Here is a 23,475-nt window from a genome sequence, read left to right as displayed (position 1 = left end):
AATAAAAATTTACCCGCATTCAATATTTACCTCAAATAAATGAAGGGAAGCAATCATCTAGTACACTGACTCTCTCACTTGTCTCCCTCCTATTTCCCTCGCCCCTCTCTCTCTCTTTCTATTTATCTGTATTTTAGAGTGTATCTAATAGTAAAAATGCATGCTACCAGAATGTATATTTATGCAGTAGGATATATAGACTTGTGAAGAATTTTTGTTTCTTAAATTAAGATGTATAATTTTATTGAATTCAAATAGTAATGTGTCTTAACTAATTTAATTTTTTTATGTTTGACAAATAACCAAAGAAATTATACTTACAACTAAATTGTAAGAAGGTCACACCTGTGGATATTGATTCTGAAATAGTATAACATCGTTGGTTTTTGGCCAAAAAACCTTTTAATAAAATAATTTTTAAAATGTGACTGATCAATGTGTTTAGTTTATTTTTGGTCAAAACTCATTAAATTTATATTCTTCTCCTCAATAGGTTTTACTTGATTATAAGAAATGAATTGAGTGGTAACGGAATTTGTGCGAACATGAAAAACTATCTTAGTTCTTGTATCACTATCAAGAGAAATAAATAAATAAATAATAATAATAATAATAATAATAATAATAATTATATACAATTAACAATATAAACGAAATAACGAATATCTAATCAAAATCATATTCATAACGAATTTAATAAAACCTTTCATTACTTGGTAATATGATATCAAAACTATTACAACAAAAATAGAGTTACTACAATAGAAAGCGGAAAATAATACAAATATCTTAAGTCACTAGATTGCTATAGGCACGATGATATTCAGGACATGTCGTATGTGTAGTCATCCAAGTATATATGCAGTCATGGTGATAATAATGATCGCATGGAAGGACTTGTACGTACAATGTCTGTTCGAATTCACTCAAATAGACATGACACGTATCGTTTGTGAAATTTATTTCTTGTTGTACTAAATATTGTACAAGGAGGAATAAATCTACTATGCGTTTAATATGCTTTATGAGGGTAGCACGCTTAATCTTATCGTGTGTCTCCGAAAAAATAAGATAAACAAGAACACTTTTATTAAACCAATGAACCCTATAACAAGAAGGATCAAATTATTTGGCCTAGTAGCATTATGATGACCTTCAGTCACAAAGTTGTGAAAATATGTTCAGTCAAAGTAAAGAAAAAAAAGTAGAATTTAACTTATTGTAAATGGAACATGAAATTTCATAATAATTATTGTACAATTAACATCCCTATTCCATTACAATAATTATATTAATTGGTATGACAATAATATTTCAGAAATCTTACATCTTAAATATTAGTGTCTCATAGGTGCATTTAGTGCGCCTAATGTGCATCATATGGGTCTTATGTGCATCTTGTGTGCCTCATGTATATGCATGTGAGCCAATGTTTGATATATATTGTTCAAAAAGGTATATATATTTATGTATGAGCTTATCTTTTTTCACATGTACGTTAGAACGTTACTTTCCTACACATGTTAGTACAAAGTCATTTTGATAAACGTAGTTAAATTATTTAAGTTGTATTGTTATAGTAAATAAAACGACATCAATACCAAGCATACCATTACAATATTGATACGTAAACGTCTCTTTCTCAATAAATTACAGAACAATGTTAAAATTGTTACATTCTTAGTAATTATACACAATATCAATATTATTATTACATTGAAATTAAAGTTGATAGTTAAAATATAAATTTATTTAAGTCCCAAGATTATTGTAATCACGACAGCATTCTGGCATGTCATGTTTGTAGCCATCCAATTATATTTGTAGCCATGGTGATAATAATGATCGCATGGAAGGACTCGTACGTGAAATGTTTGTTCAAATTCACTCAAATAGACATAATATGTATCATTCGTGAAATTTATTTCTTCTTATACTGAATATTGTACAAGGAGGAATAAATCTACTATGTGTTTAATACGCTTTATGGGGTAGCACGCTTAATTTTATCGTGTGTCTCCCAATATATAAGATAAGCAAGAACATTGTTATTAAACCAATGAACCCTATAACAAGGAGGATAAAATTATTTGGCTTAGTAGCATTATGATGGCCTTCAGTTTGAGCAATGGCATAACCACTACAACACAAAGCTGTGAAAATATGTTCAGTCAAAGTAAAGAAAAAAAAATAGAATTTAACTTATTGTAAATGGAACATGAAATTTCATAATAATTATTGTACAATTAACATCCCTATTCCATTACAATAATGATATTAATTGGTATGACAATAATATTTCATAAATCTTACATCTTAAATATTAGTGCCTCATATGTGCATTTAGTGCGCCTAACGTGCATCTTATGGGTCTTATGTGCATCTCGTGTGCCTCACGTACATGTGAACCAATGTTTGATATATATTGTTCAAAAAAGTATATATATTTATGTATGGGCTTATCTTTTTTCACATGTAAATTAGAACGTTACTTTCTTCACATGTTACTACAAAGTCATTTTGATAAATGTAGTTAACCTATTTAAGTTGTATTTGTTATAGTAAATAAAATGACATCAATACCAAGCATACCATTACAATATTGAAACATAAACGTCTCTTTCTCAATAAATTATGTTAAAATTATTACATTCTTAGTAATTATACACAATATCAATATTATTATTACATTGAAATTAGAGTTGATGATTAAAATATAAATTTATTTAAGTCCCAATATTACTGTAATCACGACAACATTCTGGCATGTCATGTTTATAATCATCCAATTATATATCAGCCATGATGATATACATGGCTACAAGGGATGACTCGTACGTACTCCATCTGTTCAAATTCAGTGAAATAGATTTGACACGTACCGTCTGTAAAGTTAAGTCCGTCTTGTATTGAATATGATACATGCCAGAATAAACTAACGATTTATCTAACGAGTCATAGAGCGACATTGCGTCTATATCTATCGCGTGCCTCCCAATATACAATAAGTAATACTAGAACAACCAGTCCTTACTAAAATTACACCTAGAACAATCAGACCTGCACTTATTTTAAGGGGATTCTGTCATTTTTCAATTTTGACAGAAATTGAATCAATGCAGCAAACAACCACAAATATTTGTCTCACTCAAAAGATAAGAAAAAAAACAAGTTACCAATTTTGAATATATTATTGAGAAACTTTGTGAAATACAAAATATAAACCTGAGGATTTGTTCCTAAATGCATATATACTCGTTTCACCATATTGTTCGGATTAAATGATGTCCTTAAAGTATATCTCAAGTTCTATGAAAAGCTTAAAGTTGATTTTGAAACGATAAAATTTGTAAAAAAAAGAAAAGAAGACTAATAATATAAATTTACGCTTTTTGTGCACTTAAGCCACTCCAGTAGGCTTTGTCGATCTGCCCACAGTAAATTTTGGGCTTATTTGCTTGAGCTTTTTGGGCTTGGCCTGCATTTTATGAAGGCCCATTTTTAGCTATTTAGTCCTAGCAACTTTAATGGGCCTTTATCAGTCCAAGTCTTCTTAGTCAGGCCCATATTTATATTTTGAAATAGATATAGTCATGTTATACTAAAGTTATAGGTGTATTTGCATTATGTAGTATATGAATTTAGTTATGTCGAAATCAAATAATCATGATCTACACATGATAAAAATTTACCCGTATTCAATATTTACACCAAATAAATGAAGGAAAATAATCATATAATCAACCAAAACGGGCTTGACCTTCTCGCTCACTAGTCGATTGTATAACATTAGACTAAAAACTTTTTCAGCCCTTAAAAAATCAAAACCGTTTGGCATAGCCAATCGGCTTGCTATAGCTTTATGGCCGGCCCATGAGGGCCAAAAGGTCTTTAAAAAGTCAAAAATCAAACAAAATATTTCGTTCAACACTTTCATTACATAAAACTTAAACTCATAATCAAATATTGAAATCTAAACATGGGAAAGGCACACCATTAGAAAAAAGTATGTGGATGAAAATGCTTTGTTTCATTTCAATTCGAAGTACAAATCTTTCGATCGTTTGATTGGTGGAATAAGAATAATACTTCCGAGATAAAATATGAGACTATCTTATCTCACGTTTGATTAAGGGTATTAATTTATCTCAAAATTATTTTATTGCACCATTTATACTAAAATAATAGGACTAAGTATCTTATATAAAAGATGAATAGTCAATCTCATGAAATATATATATATATATATATATATATATCCTTTGTCTATTCTATCCCACATATTGCCAAACGACCAATGCTTAGATTAATTAGAAAACCAAACACAAATATATAATCAAAAGAAATAAAGTATTATTTTATATTGCATTATTAGCATTAAATACAAAACATAAAAATGCACGTGATTTTTAAATGTATAAAACTATAAATATTGTCATTCTAATTAAGGTGAATTACTTTATACATAAATGGTGCTTTTTGTAACCGACAATCCACTTAAAATTTGGAATGTCCATTGAAAACTAGATGATAATTTTGAAATAGATATAGTCAAATTGGACAACCTAATATGGCACTTACTTTAAATAATAATAATAATAATAATAATAATAATAATAATAATAATAATAATAATACCACATGTTGTTTCCCTCCTGATTAAAGTGAGTTCAATTTATCGAGTGATCCAAAATTTAGTTAAGATCTCGTTTTTAAAAAAATCATGAATATTGATATAAGTATTGTTCAAGATGTAATTAAAGAATTGATGATATTCTTTTCCATGAAAACTAACAATTCCACCTCTAACTGAATTGCGGCTTCGAGATTTTGAAAGAGACTAAATCCAAGCCTAGGTCGAAAGAGTTGAATCTTTATTGTTAGTAACGAATAGTACGCATGTTAGGAACGCAACGTCCTCTTAATCAAAATTATTAGAAATTGGTTGGAACTGAAATTAATAACATATACATACGTATTCGTGAATCATATTTGTGAAGCACGTGCTTCCCTAGTCCTCAAGAAAACACATATAATTGTTGGTTTTTCGATTAAGAAGGACAAATACTTCAAACTAAAAAAAAAACTATTTTTTCTATTACATGGGAGGATCAAGAAATTGAAAAGAAAGAAAATTGTAAGAATTTAATGCATAACAATTATATTCATATCGATACTGAATACAAGAAAAAAAATAGTAATTAAGAATTAAACACATAACTAGATGACAAAAATCAAAGGCATAGCTATTACATAAAAGACTCTCATTAATAAACATACAATTATTATATGAAAAACTTTCATCGAGTATTAACTAAACATATAATTACATGAAAAATTCTCATCGATATCATTAAACTATATATGATCACTTCTATTTTTCTTGTCACATTACATGTGGAATGTAACTAATGGATGCCTTCACCACTGCCTTAGCATGATAAGAACTATCACTACAACTCAATTTTTTGATTAGCCACCATAACCCTTTTTCTTTACCCTTATTAATACATCTAATATTATTTACATCCACTTTCTCATCATTATTTTTTCTTAATTGCAATTGAGGAAGTGATGAAACTTTATTATTACTACTTTGTCTTCTCTTGAGGTCTCTTAATTCCATCTCTGGTGAAAATGATCTTGATGTTCCAAATAATAACAAATACCATGATTTCAACCCCTTTTTATTACCTTGGGAAAATGTGATATAATCCCCTATTTTTCTCTTGTTTTTGAGCTTTTGGGGATTAATACCTTTAATAGGATTTTCTTGAGGAATGATTTTTCCACAAAACATTATATCTTGATGATGGAAAAATTGATTCTTTATCAATTCTTGATTGAAAAACTCAAACAAACCGTCCTCTTGAGATTCTTCACTTGATATGTAGTTTTCCCATTCTTTAGCATTGCTATATATGGAGAGGTCACGAAAAGAAAGACAACTTTCTTCTTGATTTACGTTTATAAACTTATCGAATTCCATTTTTTTTCACTTATGATGTAACAATTATAAGTACGCCTCTATTTAGGAGAAAAATTTAAGCTATGAAGAAATTAAGGTTTCACTTATATATTTGGTGAGGGAAAGAAGCTAATAAGATAGACACTTATATATATGGATATCTTGAGAGTTTAATTAGCAACAAGATTAATTAATTAGTAACATTTTGTTTGATGATTATATTATTTATTTATTTGTCTTCTAGAAGAATGAAGCTTTGTTAGGGAAAAGGGGGGGATTTTCTTTTTATTTTAATAACAACTAATCTAGAAGAGTAGGCAGAGAAAGCAAAATAGAATGATAAGACAATTGTTAGTGATTAATTAAAGTTTAATTATCAAGAGAGTTCACATTGAAGAATTAGATAAAGTTATAGGAATATATAGTACAGAAAAAGATAAAACGACAAATTGAAGTACCTAATATACAACTTATCTTATTAAATAAATTTATTTTCCTTCCATTATCGTATTATCAATTCTTTTTTCAAATTGGAATCTTTAAAAGAAGTCTATGGGATCATACGGATGTTTGTCTTTTATTATATTATGTTTATATTTAATTTGATATTCTTATTTAAATTGAGGATTTTTTATTATATTATTTTCATATTTAATTTGATATTTTTATTTGAATTGAGGATCTAACAAAATAATCTCTCCATTTTCACAATATATGTAATATGAGTGAATTATATACTACATTTTATTTTTTTCCAAATCTTACTTATACAATTATACTAAATATATTATTACATAAATATAATATAAATATATATTAATGAGTGTATGAGTACAAAAGTAATTATCCATTAATTCATATCATAGTCGTCATTAAACGTGTTCACGAGTCGGTTTGAATCGATTATTAGTTAAAATTAGAACCAAATCAATTTAATCGATTTTTAAATTATCAAAATAAAATAAAATATAATATACATTTATCAGTTTGGTTGTTATCGATTTTTAAAAATCTATAATCTAAAATCAAATCCAAATTCAAATAAAATCAATTTGATTCGATTTTTTAATTTGGATCAGTTTTTATCTGAATTTGAACCACCCAAGGAATAAAAACGAAAAGTATTTTTTCATTAATTAAAATGAAGAGTTAAGAATAAACAATAAACTATGTGTTGTATATAGAAGACTTGCGATAAAAATTTATAAAAGAAAAAATTAATGGCTTTAAATATTAGATTCATTCGAAATTTATCAAAATGTATTAAGATTTGAAAAGGCTACTTGATAAAAGAATATGAATACAGATATGAATATAAACATCACCATTTTTGTGTCAAAGTATGAATCAAGTTATCTTATGCATTTTCTATTAGGCATAATACATAAATATGTCTTTTAACTTGTCTTCATTTCACATTTATGTTCTTCAACTTTGGGTGTACACAAGTAGACACTTAAACTTGTATAAAATTGAACAAATAGACACAAACGTCCTACATGGTATCCTACATGAAAATTTGTGTCCTATGTGTATTGTGACACGTAGGACTTGTGTGTCTATTTGAACAAATAGACACACATAAAATTGAACAAATAGACACAAACGTTCTACATGGTATCCTACATCAAAATTTGTGTCCTACGTGGTGTCCTACGTGTATTGTGACACGTAGGACTCGTGTGTCTATTTGTTCAACTTTATACAAGTTTAAGTGCTTTTTTGTACACACGCAAAGTTGGAAAGCATAAATGTAAAGTGAGGCTAAGTTAAAGGGTATATTTATATATTATGCCTTTTCTATTACTTTAAATGACATTTATCACAAATAACAATTATAAATAGATCACAATTATGAATAATATATTACTCTTATGATAATTATGAATATTTTTGAGAATGTAACTATCATGTATATTCATATGACATGGAATTTATTTATGCCCAAATTCAGAAAAGATGTGTGTGGTAATCTAGACTACTATCAAGTCCTATCTAATTGAAAAACAAGATAATGCTTTATCTTTCTATTAGTCTTCTATCTTAATCTGTGTTCTTCTTATCCTCTTATCTAAAGTTACGAACTCAATAAATTAAAGCTATGCTATGTCCCATCAATCGCCTCTTTCCTATACCTCTCCAACCTAATTCTGTCTTTCCGCATTGACAAATTTTATGAGTTTGTATTTTGGATTCTCTTACTTAATCCTTTGCCAACTGAATTCTTAAATTCAATTAAAACATGACTTTCAAATCCCTCCAATCATGTGTGCAATTCACTCTCACTTACATAAATGACATGTCATATCCACATCACATATATTAATGTCATGTCATAATGCTACATCAGATATTATTAACCAAAAATGTTACTCCATAAAAGACAAAAATAATAAATTTTCTATTTAAAAATAAAATAGTTATATTTTTCAACTTTCCTTCACCTCCCTCAGCCCACAACCACCATTAGACATCTCACCACCATCTTCATTTCCATAATTCCTTTCTTCTTCAAAAAATGACAATAAAGCTCAAAAACCCACAAGGTGGGGTTTTTCTTTATTGGTAGCATTTGACTAATTAACATAAATTAACCACGTTTTCTTAATGTTGAATCTTGTGGCAAATTTTGAGGCTCGAAGAAGGAGACCATGCACAGTCAAACCCATAGCTCAACATAGAAAAAGTTCTATTTGCTCTCCTCTCATTTTCTCTTCATCGTCCATGCTCTAACCACTATGGAAGATCCATAGTAACCGGAGCAAAATCGTCATTGACTACCTTCATGTTCAACTGAAACTTTCATTGAAACCACTAAAACTCACTGAACACCTAATTATTAACATAGGTTCAGGGGACAGAGTGCGCGAAGATGTATACAAAAATGACGTCGTAGGGGACATTGAAAATTCATATTTTTTTCTCATAACTCCAGAAGAAAAGGGAGAAGTTGTGAACCTCTTTTTTTTCTTTTTTTTTGCAATGCACCAACAAATTATTAATCTTAAATCAATAACAATTTAGTATCCACTTTCTCAGCAAAATTGCAGTAAAACAAAGTACTAGTATTACTAAAAATAATAAAGATAAGTTCATCAGTAGACATATAAAGAAGAGAATCCAGATCTACTCCTCTGTAGTTGAACTTCTTAAACATTCTCTTTCTTGGCTGCCTATTGCAACATCAGCTTCAACTTCTGCCATGGATTGGGGACGGATTAGGGCTTATGGAAGTGACAACAACTAGGGTTCTGGGGATGATGACGGAAGGAGGGGCTGGGAACTTTAATTTATTTTTCCTTTTTATTTTTATTATTTAATTAATTTTCTAAAGCAGATTCATTGCTTTCACTCTTTTTTTTAAGTGTTGATACCACGCACTGTACTGAATCAGCCAAAAAAAGTCACATAAGCTCAGTCAATGGTCATAAGATTTTAAAAAATTTATTTTAATTGAATTTAAAGGTTCAGTTGACAAAAGATTAAGTATAAGGGTCTAGAATACAAACGTATACAAGTAGGGTTCATCAAACCATTTTCATATCTTTCCCAGTAAAGAAAGCAGCCAGGTCTTTTTTCGACCCTTAAGAGCAAGGTCCGATAACTTTTTTTGCCCCTTCAAATAATCATCATCATAAGTTATCCAGAAATTTATATATTATTTTATGGGAGAAAAATGTAAAATAATAATAAATATACTAATTATAACACAAATAAAAATAGTAATAAAATAAAATAAAAATAAAAATGACAAAAAAGGTCCCTCGCACCCTCTTGAATTTTTATTCTTGAGAAATATCGACCAATAAAAACTTAAATAAAATAAAATAAAATTCATTACATTAATATTCTCATATTTACCAATTAAAAAAAATATAATTTCCTTTTAATCAATTCTCTTGTTCATCTTTTATGGATTGTTGGAAAAAAAGTCGTTCGTTTACGCTTTACAGAGATCCCATTGAACTATAATACTTCACAGGCAAGTAAAATTCGTTGAAAATCCAAAACCCAGAATCCAAAATCCAAAAAAACTGTTCAAAATTCCTCTAAAAGTTGTGTAATCAGAGCTATGAGTGGAAACGAATTCAGGTTTTTCTTATCATGTGATATTAATCTTCCTGTTACTTACCGAATTGAGAAATTGGAAGGCAAATTGTTACCACCCAAGCTCTCTGATTCAGGTTCTTGCTGTTTTTTAACAACAAATTTCTGGGTTATTTTGTCTTATTGAGTTTACTCCCTTTTGTAGATTGTGTTGTGTTGGAAGATAGTTTGTGGGGTTTTGTTGTTGTTTGATAAATATGGTATTTGGGGTTGCTTGTAGACTATTATACCAGTTACCCTTGCTGGGATTTTGGACCCAAGTTTCATATTGTTTTAATTTTAGCTTCATGGGTCGTTAAAGCTGGGGTCTTGAGCTAAATGTTATTGTTGTTGATAAATATGGTGTCTGGGTTGGTTGCAGACTATTATACCAGTTACCCTTGCTAGGATTTTAGACCCAAGTCTCATATTGTCTTAAATTTAGCTTCATGGGCCGTTAAAGCTTGGTTCTTGAGCTAAATGTTGTTGTTGTGGGGTTTATGGGTGTTTGTTGTTGTTTGATAAATATGGTATTTGGGGTTCTTCTAGACTACTATACCAGTTACCCTTGCTAGGATTTTAGACCCAAATCTCATATTGTCTTAATTTTAGCTTCATGGACCGTTAAAGCTCGGTTCTTGAGCTAAATGTTGTTGTTATGGGTTTTTTGGAGTTTTGTTGTTGTAGATAAATATGGTATTTGGGTTCTTGTAGACTATTCTATAAGTTACCTTGCTAGGATTTTAGACCTCAGTCTCATATTGTCTTAATTTTAGCTTCATGGGTCATTAAAGCTCCCTTGAGCTGAGGGTCTACCGGAAACGAACTCTGTACCTCCCACGGTGGGGAGGGGTAAGACTTGCATATACTCTACCCTCCCTAGACCCCATTTGTTGGATTACACTGTGTTTGTTTTTGGTGGATATGTAAAGCTTGTTTCTTGAGCTAAATTATAGTACTGTGTTGAATAGGAAAAAAGAAGAGGAGTTGGGGAATAGGTAGCTTGAATATAACGGACACCTTTTTCTTCACTGCCCTATTGCATCAGACATTTGGTGTATGTTTTTTGCTATCTTTGGTATAAGTTGGGTCATGCCACACAACATCAAGGATGCTTTTGAAACCTGATCTCTGTAGCTAGTTGACAACCCCATCAGTAAAGTCTGGCAAATGATGTCCTCTTGCATTTTGTGATTTGTTTGGACAGAGAGGAATCACAGATCTTTTGATGGGCTATCAACTTCTATTTCTCTCCTTAAAGCTAGATGTCTTTTCTGGTTATTTAGTTGGCTGAATTTTACTCCTACCAACTGCCCTGCAAATCTTTTGGACTTTGTCAGCTCTTTAGTTTTTGCCTAGCTTTTTGTTTAGTTTGTATAACTGGCTTTTGTCCTCATCTCACTCTTTTGTACAATCTTCATCTTCTTGTTGCTTTTAATGATATCATCTTACTTCATCAATCAGAATTAAAAATAAAAAAATAAAAAATTATCTTCATGGATTGTTAAGGCTCAGTTCTTGAGCTACACTATAGTACTGTGCTGAATAAGAAAGGAAGAAGAGTATTTGGGGAATAAGTAGCTTGATTATTCCTTCAAGCCATTGGGGTTTATGGTTTTTTCTATTGTTGATAAATATGGTATCCAGTTGTAGACTGTACCAGGTACCTTGTAGCTGTGCCTCCAAGAATTTAGGGAGATTTGAAGAAATAATGGAACTAAGCTTTTTGCAGTAATAAGATTTTAGACCCTAGTCTCATATTGTCTTTATTTTATCTTCATGGATCATTAAAGTCCAGTTCTTGAGCTAAATTGTAGTACTATGTTGAATTAAGAAAAGAAGAAGAGCATTTGGGGAATAGGTTAGCAGTTAGCCTGATTTTTTCTCAAGCCCATTGGGGTTTTTGGGTTTCTCTGTTGTTGATAAATATGGTATCTGGGCTGTTTGTGGACTATTCTATCAGTTACCTTGCTAGGATTTTAGACCCGAGTCTCATATTGTCTTAATTTTAGCTTCATGGATCATTAAAGCTCAATTCTTGAGCTAAATTGTAGTACTGTGCTGAATAAAGAAACAAAGAAGAGCATTTGGGGAATAGGTAGCTTGATTATTCCCTAAAGCCATAGGGGTTTATGGGTTTTTGTTGTTGTCGATAAATATGGTATCTGGGCTGCTTGTAGAATATTATACCAGTTACCTGGTTAGGATTTTAGACCCGAGTCTCATACTGTCTTAATTTTAGCTTCATGGATGTTAAGGCTCAGTCCTTGAGCTAAATTATAGTACTGTGCTGAATAAGAAAAGAAGAAGAGCATTTGGGGAATAGGTAGCTTGATTATTCCCTCAAGCCATTGGGGTTTATGGGTTCTTTTGGTTGTTGATAAATATGATATCGTGGCTGCTTGTAGACTATTCTGCCAGGTACCTTGTAACTTGTGCCTCCAAGAATTTATGCAGATGTGAAGAAACAATGTACTACTACCTAACTTTTTCAATACTAGGGTTTTAGAACCTAGTCTCCTATTGTCTTTATTTCAGCTTCACGGATCGTTAACGCTCGGGTCTTGAGCTAAATTGTAGTACTACACTAGCCAATTTTCCTTAAGCCAAAAATATCATTGTTAAATCTGGATTTTAGAAAAAGGGAACCTGGGCTGACAGTGTTGTTGGTTATCATAGTTGTTTGACCTCTGAATTTACAGTTTTTGTTTCCTCTTAATTGTGTAGATAATGTTGATTCTACAACGGAGGAGAGAAAGGTAGAGCTGTATGTGGAGAGTACTTTATATATAGATGGTGCTCCCTTTGGACTTCCCATGAGAACAAGGTTTCTTTTATGACAACATATTTGAAAATTTCTAATTTAACTACAGGGGAAATTGGATGTAAAAGAGCAGTATTTCTGAATCTAAGTTTCTAACTTTTTGTACGAGTAATTTAATTGAGAATCTTTCTGTGTGCAGGCTGGAAACAGGAGCTCCATCGTTTTGCTGGAATGAACTTATTACTTTGAGTACAAAGTATAGAGACTTGACTGCGAACTCACAGTTGTCATTTACAGTGAGTCGAGAATGTTATCATCATCTTCCTTTCAGCTATAATGATGCCTTACTATTTGTTACAAGTTCTTTAATCCAACATTCAATGATCTGTTGTTGTTTTTAGGAACCATCTTAATATTTGTCTCTTAACTTTGTTTCATGACTGTAGTGTTGTGCAGATTTGTTTGTTTGGGAAAGCACTGCTTTACCTACATGAACTTGTTATGTCCTGTCTGCACGAATACCTCATGTTTTTTCGCTTTACCTACATGAATGTCTGCACGAATACCTCATGTTTCTTTCTTGAATTGCGTCAAATAGGAACACCAACTTTACTAAATTTTAGATTGAATAAATTTCAACATTCGCATTTGTTTTGGTGTTAGCCTTTTTTATCAAGATTTCTTTGGTTGTTATCTAGTGTCCACACATTTGCCTAATAGTTCTTTCTTGTTCAACTGCATTAGATTGATTTGGTTAACTTACATTGTTTTTTTCGCCTAAAGGTTTGGGATGTTTCTTGCGGAAAGGGTGGAGGATTGATTGGTGGGGCTACCATCCATCTCTTCAACATGAAAAAACAGTTGAAGACAGGGAAGCATAAGCTTAGGCTTTGGCCAGGCAAAGAGGCAGATGGATCTATTAATACAACAACACCTGGAAAGGTTTCTTTCGATCTTTAGCTTAACAGTATGGTTTCCATTTATTGTTCTCAAGAGACTTGGTGAGGAAATTTTTCTACGTACTCAACATGGTTGGCTTCCATTAGGTCCCAAGGGAGGAACGCGGGGAGTTGGAGCGTTTGGAGAAGCTGGTTAATAAGTATGAGAGAGGACAGATTCAACGAGTTGATTGGCTGGATCGCCTTGCATTTAAAGCAATGGACAAAATTAAGGAGTCTGAAAATAGTCGAAATGGAAGTTCTCATTTGTATGTGGTTGTTGATTTTTGCAGTTTTGAACATCGAGTTGTTTTCCAGGTATCTCTTTATTAGTATGTGGTGATATTTTTGTTTTTACTTTATTTTTTAAGAAGCTCTTCTATGATTTAATTTTAATGCTTTCTACATCATTCTCACTCTACGGCTCATGATTTACCAGCTAATCATCCTATTTGTACATCACAATTTTTTTTGGATTTCCAACCTTCCTCCTTTTGTCTCACTGTTACTAAAGAAGATTTTGTACAGCTTATTTCTCCCTTGAACTTCCTTGTTTAGTTGTTTATGCAGAGAACAAAAGATGAGAATACTTAGCCACTAAGAGATAAAAATTAAGCAAAAAAACAGTTAATGACCACAGTAGGTAATCTTTAACGCTGTCCCTTTAATGACATCCGATAAATTTGGATTAAATCCTAAGGAAAATGGGAAAATGAGAGAAAGAAAATCAGCAGGATCACAATTTGACAGTGTTCGTTTACTAGGTATCTTACCTGGTTATCACCAAACTATACTTACCAATTAATTTCTGGTTAGAAGTGTTCAAGTACATTTCTAGCCTAATATCTGGTGCCACAAGTATTCGTTAATTTCTTTTTTAGTAATACTCTTGACAATCAACAAAGTGTTATATCATAGTACTCGAAAGATCAAGTGCCACATGTTGATTATATTGCTTTATTGTGCAGGAATCAGGAGCAAACTTCTTATTACCGTCTCCTATTGCTTCAACAAACGAACTGGTTACTGTCTATGATCCAGAAGTGGGAAAAATAAATCCTTCTGAACACAAACAACTAAAGCTTGCTAGGAGCTTAAACCGTGGCATCATTGACCGAGATCTTAAACCAAGTATTACAGAAAGAAAGTAAGCTGCAAAACCAATATCTACCAATTTCAAACAATCAATCAACTATGTCTCACAATTTGGAGTCAGCTATATATGAATCCTCTGTATTTATTCCATTCCTATAACCTTTTTGCTTAAACTCTGTGTTTCCTTTTCTAGCCCATTGGTATCTTTCTCCACCATTGTTGGGAGCATCGTCTCAGTTAAGTCCAGAATAGTGGATATTCGATGGTACCTTATGTAGTCAAATACTCTAAATCATATCTTTGAGCAACCAAAGAACCTTGATTTTCTTATTCTAACCACCCCATTTTAGAAGCAAGATTCTTCTTTCAAGTTCCAATCTCTTTTCCATGTTTCCTCTAGTTTCTTCTACTGTGCTTATTTGTGTAGCATTTTCAGAATTCAGTAACTTTATCTTGAGGTCTTCTGTCATTACAATTTTATTAAATGTGTAATTTTTCTTGTTGATGCCTTGATCTTTTTATTATTTCTCTATATTCAGATTCTATGTTTCTTTTCTTTTTGTGTTTTTTCTTTTTTATTTAGAATCTGTATTTCCTTGTTGGAATGTAACCAGTTGTGTATTACATGGTTATTAGGTCAATACAAAGAATTTTGAAGTACCCTCCTACAAGAAATTTGAGTGGTGACGAGAGGCAGATGCTTTGGAAATTCCGTTTCTCATTGATGTTAGAGAAACGGGCTCTCACTAAATTTCTCCGATGTGTCGAGTGGAGTGATGTCCAGGTACAAAACAGGGCCGCTCTTTCCTCATCTGTTGTAATTCATCTTTCTCTGCTTTCTGAACCCAGTAGCTGAAGCTGCTGAACAAAATAATCCTTAATAATACCAGCCCAATAAAATATAAAAGGAAAGAAGAAAAGAAAGATCAAGTAGTAATAGAATTTTATTTTTCCTGCTTCTTGTTTCTATGTACCTTACATTATCGGAACTGCTTTCCATAAGGAGGAAGCAGAGGAATAGCAGAAATACTTTATGTCAGTCAACTACTCCTCAATCCCAAACTGGTTGGGTCGGCTATATGAATTCTCTATATCCATTTCACTTTATGCGAGATATCTTTAGTATTCACAGGATTCATCTTAATTAGACTCGTTTACACTGGACATTAATCTACCACAACCAGAGGCAAACCCAAGATTTGAAAACGATGGGTGCACCATCAAAGACCAACACATGTTAGTTGAAGCATGTTGCGCAATACCACTTTGTGCGATAATTTTATTAAACATAGTACTTGTATTAATTAAATGACTTTGAGTGCAATGTTTTCTTTGTGCACTTTGCACCATGAGGTCACGTGTTCAAAACCATCCAACTGCCCTTACCCGTGTGTTTTTAAGCTTTTGTAAGCTAAATCCAGAAAGAAAAAAAAAACAGTGGGAAGGCTGTTGATGGAATTCGAACCCAGGACCTTCAACGTTGCAGGAGGTACTCTGTAGCGGTTTCAACTAATTCACCAAACTCACTTTGGTGTCACAGTGTACCTAAGACAATACATATTAATATCTCAAGGTATATAACTATATTTACATAATTACCCTTCGGGGTGGCCCAGTGGTTTGGGCTTGGGACTTCCATGTTGGAGGTCTCACGTTCGAAACCCCTTGCCAGCGAAAGCAAGGGGTTTGCTTTCTGGGTCGAGCTCGTCGCACTGGGCGTGCCTAGTGCGGGTTACCTCTCCTATGTGGTTTGCGAGCTATTGCATAGGAACGGGGTTTTAGCGGGTTTTCCTTGCCATAAAAAAAAAAAAACTATATTTACATAATTTTTCCGAAGTTAACGGGTGCACGTGCACCCACACCTTTCTACATAGGTCCCGCCTCTGACCACAACCCTCATTCATTCAGGATTTTAGAACCGTACCTTCATGTTGGTGGAGTTGACCATCAGTAGACATAAATATTGAAATATAAAAAAGACATACTTCGGATAGATTCTTGGTTCATTGAACACCAACTGCAAACTGTCTACATTATTTCAGTACTTCCTTCTCCTGAAAGAATATCTCAGAAGACATCTCCTGAAAGCAAGTTGTTTGAACTTGTATGCCTGATGTACAGTCTTAAGGAGGAGATACCATCATCTGTAGACTGTACTTCATGATATGCATCATCTTAATTGACCTCTTCTAGTCGAGGCATCGTTATCGTATCGACGAATTAGAAGAGATGTCAACCGGCAACCGTATCTGGAAACAACGATTAGTGGATATTGGTACTGTCACTGCACAGCAAGCAAAGGATTGGGGATTCAGTGGTAAAAGAAAAAAGATGAATAAATCAAGTGTCTGGAAATTTTCATTTTTCTTCTTAGTTTTTTATACCTTGGATATTTGCTTTACTGAACCAAGTTAAATCAAGTTCAAGATTATTATTTTTTTTGAATTTTATGCAGGAAGCAAAGCAAGCCTTAGAACTGATGCACAAGTGGGAATCAATTGACCTATGTGATGCACTGGAACTTCTATCTCCTGTTTTTGAGAGTGAAGAGGTAATAGTTAAGCACTGATACTTGAAGTTGTAAATGCATAGGAAAATTGTTTTCATCATGTGCAGTCCAAAGTAGTTACTAATAAGAAATATTGTCCAAGAAATATAGTTCCAGAAATGTTTGAGAGAAGATTTATTTAGAGAGAAATGCTGACCTTTGCTGCTTTGTGCTGCCGTCTAAGTCAAGGTTCTCAGGAACCCTCTCACAGGTGCTATGAGTATGGAGTACCATAGGGAAAGAAACTGTTTAGCGAGAACAAATTAGGCTGTTAGTCCTTGATAAAATTGCTCACCCTTGGTAGTAAAATGTGACTCTACTTTGCGTATTGCAGCTTGATTTAGATCGATCATTTATGTAATTTTCACATCATATTCTGATTTGAAAGAGTCCTAATTTGAAATGCTGTGACAGGTTCGTGCCTATGCCGTTAGTGTTCTTGAAAAAGCTGATGATGAAGAGCTTCAGTGCTACCTCCTTCAGTTGGTTCAAGCTCTTCGTTTTGAGCGCTCTGACAAATCTCGCCTTTCTCATTTCCTTGTGCAACGTTGTACGCTTGCTGTAATATACATCAAAGTTTTCTAGGTGCAAAGTGATGATCCTTAGCTTACCAATAGACAACAGGTAACGGTTTCATTTTATTTCCCTCGCAGCATTAAGGAATGTTGAGTTGGCAAGCTTTCTCCGATGGTTTGTAGCAGTGGAACTTCATGATCCAGCATATGCAAAGCGCTTTTATTGTACCTATGAAATTCTGGAAGAAAGTATGTTGAAGGTGGGATATCTGTCATTATTTCTCATATATGCTATTATCTTATTGCGATAATTGTCTGAATATGGATAATTATATTTTAATAAGAAATCTGAATAGAGTGAGGTGCTAGTTTTAAAAACTTCTTTGGTTATGCCATTTCACCAGAAATATGCACATATTATATAGTCTATGTTAGACATTACTTCCTCTATTCCAAATTATATGACACTCTTCCCTTAATAGTTTGTTGCAGAAAAAAAAGGACGTTATGTATTTGGGAATTCTTCAACTTAAAAACTTTTCATTCTATCTTTATTGACATTCTCTTACAGCCATAGAAATGTCATCACTTGTTGAAGTCTCTCTTTCTTTATCAAATGCCAGACATGTGCTAAAAGTCTCTTTTACTTCATTAAACACCGTGCTCGGTCAAAAACCATCATATAAAATGAAACGGAGGGAGTATATATGATATCATACACATACATACATATGTTTATACACACATATATAGTGGGAATGATGTAGGAAGCATTAGAAGATTTTTTTATTTTATTTTAGTTGTGTTTTTGGATTAAGGAGAAAATACCATGTTGTATGGAGGTGGAAGACGGTGTATGACTCAAGCCGAGTCACATGCACACCCATTTTTTATGACACCGACTTGGTGTTATTAACAAATACTTTTGGTTTATCAACAAAAAAGTTACTCTTAAAAGATTTTTTCTGGTTATTGACTACATCTACATAATAATAGTTAGGAGCTGGTGCAAGTGGAGATGAAGATGGCTATAAGTTGTGGCAGAGCTTGGTGCGCCAGACTGAATTGACTGCTCAGTTATGCTCTATAATGAGGGATGTAAGAAATGTTCGCGGTGGCACACAAAGGAAAATTGAAAAGCTTAGGCAGCTTCTTTCTGGCCTCCTTAGTGAGCTCACTTACTTTGACGAGGTAATTACATTGTTTAATGGATCTACTTGACATCAAAGTAGTAACTTCTATAATATATGCATATTACATTTAAATTTCCGAAATCACAATATGCTGATTATTGATTTTTTGTAGCCAATACGATCTCCTCTTGCTCCTGATATGTTGATCACTGGGATCATCCCATCAGAGTCTTCAATATTTAAAAGTGCATTGCATCCATTGCGGTTGACATTTAGAACAGCAAATGGTGGATGTTGCAAGATCATATTTAAGAAAGGAGACGATCTTCGACAAGACCAGCTGGTATATGCTCAATAATTTAGATTGCTTTTGCTGTAACCATTTTGAAACAATTGGTTTGTTGTGAATTATGTTTTGGTTTGTCTTCGCTGAGGGAACAAGAGGGGTATTCTTATCCTGACTTTCTCACATGAGAAAGAAATGAGATTGACAGATACAGGCATGCCTTTCCTATTGGTTATAGGGTCAGAATTAGTTTCAAATTCATGAGGGAGCCAACTAATTATTGTAGGCTTTTACCGTAAAAGAAAATTTCCGAGAGATAAAGAATGTACTGACTTCTAGTTATTCAGGTTGTCCAAATGGTGTCACTTATGGACCGATTGCTCAAATTGGAGAATCTTGATTTGCATTTGACTCCATACAGAGTATTGGCAACTGGACATGACGAGGGCATGTTGGAATTTATCCCATCTAAACCGTTAGCACAGGTATTTGATCTATAATGTCAATAAAACCATTAAGGGCCTACTCTCAAACGTCTGCATTTAAGATGAATTACTTCTATTATTGTCTTGGATCCTTTTTAAATCTAAAGCTCCAAGCACATTGTGCTGCAGCACCCCCGTAATGCCAATGTGTGTCAAATACTACTTTAAGTTGATTGTCTTGTACTTTTCATTTTGATGACATTTTACTGGAATTTCTAGATGTTCTCATAAATTTTCAATTTAATCTTTTTTTATTAAGAAGTTTCTGCATACAAATATTATATTAAATAGCAACTAAGTCTACCCTTAATTTGTTTTATCAGATTATATCAGAGCATCGAAGTATTGTAAGCTACCTGCAGAAGTTTCATCCTGATGAGAATGGACCATTTGGTATTACTTCTACATGTCTTGAGACATTTATAAAAAGCTGTGCTGGTTACTCCGTCATCACGTACATATTGGGCATTGGGGACAGGTGACTTGCTGTAATTCTTTCTTTATCTTTCCACTATTGAAGTGTCCTTGTAAGTTCTAGATAATGTGTGCAGGATTTATGATAATCTTAAAATCCTTAAGTGAATAAGTTAAGTAGATTGCTGCCAAGTCGATCACTGTCAAGTTTAGAGAATATAACTACTGTAACTGTAGATATGTGTTTCTTCGGAGGCAAACAGTTTTTATGAAACTTCTAATAATTAAAACTGAAATCAGCAATCAAGTTTGACGTCATTGGTTCTCTAACATCCACTATCAAGGTTATTTGAAGTGATATATTATTTTTTTGAAACTGAATTATGTTTAATAATCATGTTTTTTCATATGCAGGCATCTTGACAATCTTCTTCTAAGAGATGATGGGCGTCTTTTCCATGTTGATTTTGGTTTCATTTTAGGTCGAGATCCTAAGCCCTTTCCACCGCCAATGAAACTTTGCAAAGAAATGGTTGAAGCTATGGGTGGAGCCGAAAGGTACCTGTATGAAAGTCATCTAATATTTGCTTTGAAGTGACCTATCTCAAGATTCTAACCAAGTTTTGTCATAGCTCCTCTTGATTTGGGAGTTTTCATTCAAAAAATCGTCTGTATGGATATGTGTTTGATGAAGCTCCAAGAGCAATGTTAAATTGTTCCTCTTATTTTCTTGCAGTCAATACTACACCAGGTTCAAATCCTATTGTTGTGAAGCATACAACATTCTACGAAAATCAAGCAACCTCATACTAAATTTGTTCCATTTGATGGCCGGTTCCAATATTCCTGACATAGCTTCTGATCCCGAGAAGGGCATTCTTAAGGTTGCCTTATTTATCTATTTGCTTACCTATTTTACGACTTTCATGTTCGTTTAGATCACTCCTCATATTTCCCTCTTCTGATATAACTTTGTATCTTTATTAGCTTCAAGAGAAGTTTCGGTTAGACTTGGACGATGAGGAATGCATTCACTTCTTTCAGGATCTTATCAACGAAAGTGTTAGTGCATTATTTCCGCAAATGGTTGAGACCATTCACCGTTGGGCCCAGTACTGGCGTTGATTATCGGTAAAAGTTCTTTTTGTTCAAAGATCATTCTTTCAATTCAGGTAAAAGCCAATGATGTGCTTTTCCCCAAAATGTACCTAGGTTCCTAAAACTATCCAGACTCGGCATGCAGTAACCTGGTTCTACAATGTTTGATACTCCCTCCGTTCAATTTGTTTGTCTTACTTTCCTTGTAGTCTGTTTCAAAGGAATGTCTCTTTCCTTTTTGACAACTCTTTTATTATAACTTTCAAATGACATGTTTAGACCACAAGATTAAAATCTGTTTTAGTACACTCTATACATCTTTAGTTTGGGACCACAAGATTCAAAACTCTTTTATTTTCTTAAATTCTATGTCAAGTCAAAACCAAACACACAAATTGAAATGGAGGGAGTACTTGATAACACTTACTTTGTACTCTGACTGGCTTCCTGGTTTTATAAGTTGTGCTAGTTAGGCCTTAAATGGTTGGAGTACATAGTCACATGCTCAAAGGTTCATCATTGACTGCTTTTGCTACCCGTCCCATGAGAGTACCTCATTTCAAACTTGTATTGATTGGAAATCTTGTGTTATCCTCATCTATGTTGCTTGGACTCTTCAAAAATGTAACCAAGTGCGTGCCAGATCCTCTGAAAGTAGTGCAATTCTGGAGGATCCAACACGGTTACCATAACGTTTTTTGGAGAGATCGACCTATATAGATCCTCATTAAGTATAAATAATTTGTGCTCACACAGTATATTGGATTCTGCAATGGGTATCATTATCTGTTGCTTCATTTGCTTTGTATTTTGTTGTCATATTTTCTTGATACTTGCTTCAATTACTTTTCTTTTGAGCCGAGGGTCTAGTGGAAACAACCTCCTACCTCACACAGGCAGGAGTAAGGTCTGCATACATCCTACCCTCTCCAACCTCCCTTGTGCGATTGCACTGTGTTTTTTGTTGTTATTGTTGTACAATATAATGGATTAATTGCTTCTGGTTTAAACACCAACTTGATATGGTTTTCTTTGGTATCCACTTGTTTCAGGTTGGTTGATCAGTTTGCTGTTGCAGAATGAAATTGATGCATAAGAGCATACATACTAATGTTTGTGTTTTTTTTTGTACAGTTAACTAACATTATATTGTTATAACTATACATAATATCTGTGTTAACTTCTCCCTTTTTTGTGTCTATGATTTTCATTTCCAACTTACTTTTAGCTTTCTGGTTGTGTTTTGACAAAGCTGTTGAATAGCAGGTTTAATGAAGTTCAAGGTTTCATGTGGAGTAACAAGCTGTACTCATCATTCTTTGTTTCAAATCCTTTAAATGAATAGTATGATCACTTTTTTTGCGAGCTTCAAACCTCAATATTCATTGTTTTATTGTGACCTACCTGAACTATTACCTTTTTGTGAGTTTCATATCTCAATTGTCACTCTCTTTGTATTAAAACACTCCTTGATGCCAAATTGACCTAAATTATACACACGAAAGGTAATCAAATTCATGAATTCGGGTTTTATGACCATGAAATGACTAAATGAATGACGCTAATCATGACAAACATAGTAAGTATTGATCACACATACATTTTTTATGGATATACCAAGTTTCAAGCCAAATGGAATAATAAGTCAACAATATTCAGAAAAATTAACATCATATACATAAGTGGGAAGCTTCAAAGTGAAAAGTTGAATTGCCATTTTGCACCTCTACTAAATTAAAATTTGATTAAATATAAATATTTTAATTACATAATGGTAGAATTTGAAGTCCTTAAGCCCTTTAATAATTAAATTATCATTTTCTTGATAAATGAGTACATTTATATTGCTTTTAATCGTAATCATAAATCTCATAATGGAAGAATTTGAAAAGTTATGAACTGGAAAGTCATTCATCACTTTAATGTAGAAATCAATTTCAGAATTAAAATTTGTATTTAAAGGTCATTTTCTAATGCTATTTAAGAACCAACTTACAAAGATGGAAGCTCACAATTGGAAATCGAATTAAGGAAATTGCATAATTCAACATGAGAAGATAAGATAGTTAGAAGTTGCAAGCCAGGATAACCAAAAAAATGCTGAAAATTGGTAATCAAGAAGAAAAAATAGCAGCGAAAAAAAAG

General features: G+C 32.7%; 1 protein-coding gene across 1 annotated transcript; it reads left to right on the top strand.

Annotated features, from left to right (window-relative positions):
- Positions 1-9,869: 9,869 nt before the first annotated feature.
- LOC125854906 (phosphatidylinositol 3-kinase, root isoform) lies at positions 9,870-22,499 on the top strand. Its single transcript, XM_049534507.1, has 18 exons — positions 9,870-10,152; positions 12,782-12,881; positions 13,018-13,114; positions 13,602-13,760; positions 13,865-14,074; positions 14,725-14,903; positions 15,488-15,635; positions 17,307-17,402; positions 17,814-17,949; positions 18,053-18,174; positions 18,911-19,105; positions 19,220-19,390; positions 19,681-19,818; positions 20,142-20,296; positions 20,647-20,790; positions 20,969-21,116; positions 21,220-21,363; positions 22,383-22,499. The coding sequence occupies exons 1-17, from the start codon at positions 10,041-10,043 to the stop codon at positions 21,355-21,357; spliced, it is 2,448 nt and encodes an 815-aa protein (XP_049390464.1). The 5' UTR covers positions 9,870-10,040; the 3' UTR covers positions 21,358-21,363; positions 22,383-22,499.
- The last annotated feature ends 976 nt before the right edge of the window (positions 22,500-23,475 follow it).

Source organism: Solanum stenotomum, chromosome 2, assembly GCF_019186545.1.
Source record: "Solanum stenotomum isolate F172 chromosome 2, ASM1918654v1, whole genome shotgun sequence".
Taxonomy (NCBI): Eukaryota; Viridiplantae; Streptophyta; class Magnoliopsida; order Solanales; family Solanaceae; genus Solanum; species Solanum stenotomum.
This window is presented reverse-complemented; position numbering and strand designations above follow the sequence as displayed.

What these genes read in the sequence shown, in the direction of transcription:
- LOC125854906 (XM_049534507.1), top strand. Translation starts at nt 10,041, where the DNA reads ATGAGTGGAAACGAATTCAGGTTTTTCTTATCATGTGATATTAATCTT. An exon ending in ATATTGGGCATTGGGGACAG is followed by an intron (nt 20,297 to 20,646) that starts GTGACTTGCTGT and finishes TTTCATATGCAG; the next exon opens with GCATCTTGACAATCTTCTTC. An exon ending in CCGAGAAGGGCATTCTTAAG is followed by an intron (nt 21,117 to 21,219) that starts GTTGCCTTATTT and finishes TATCTTTATTAG; the next exon opens with CTTCAAGAGAAGTTTCGGTT.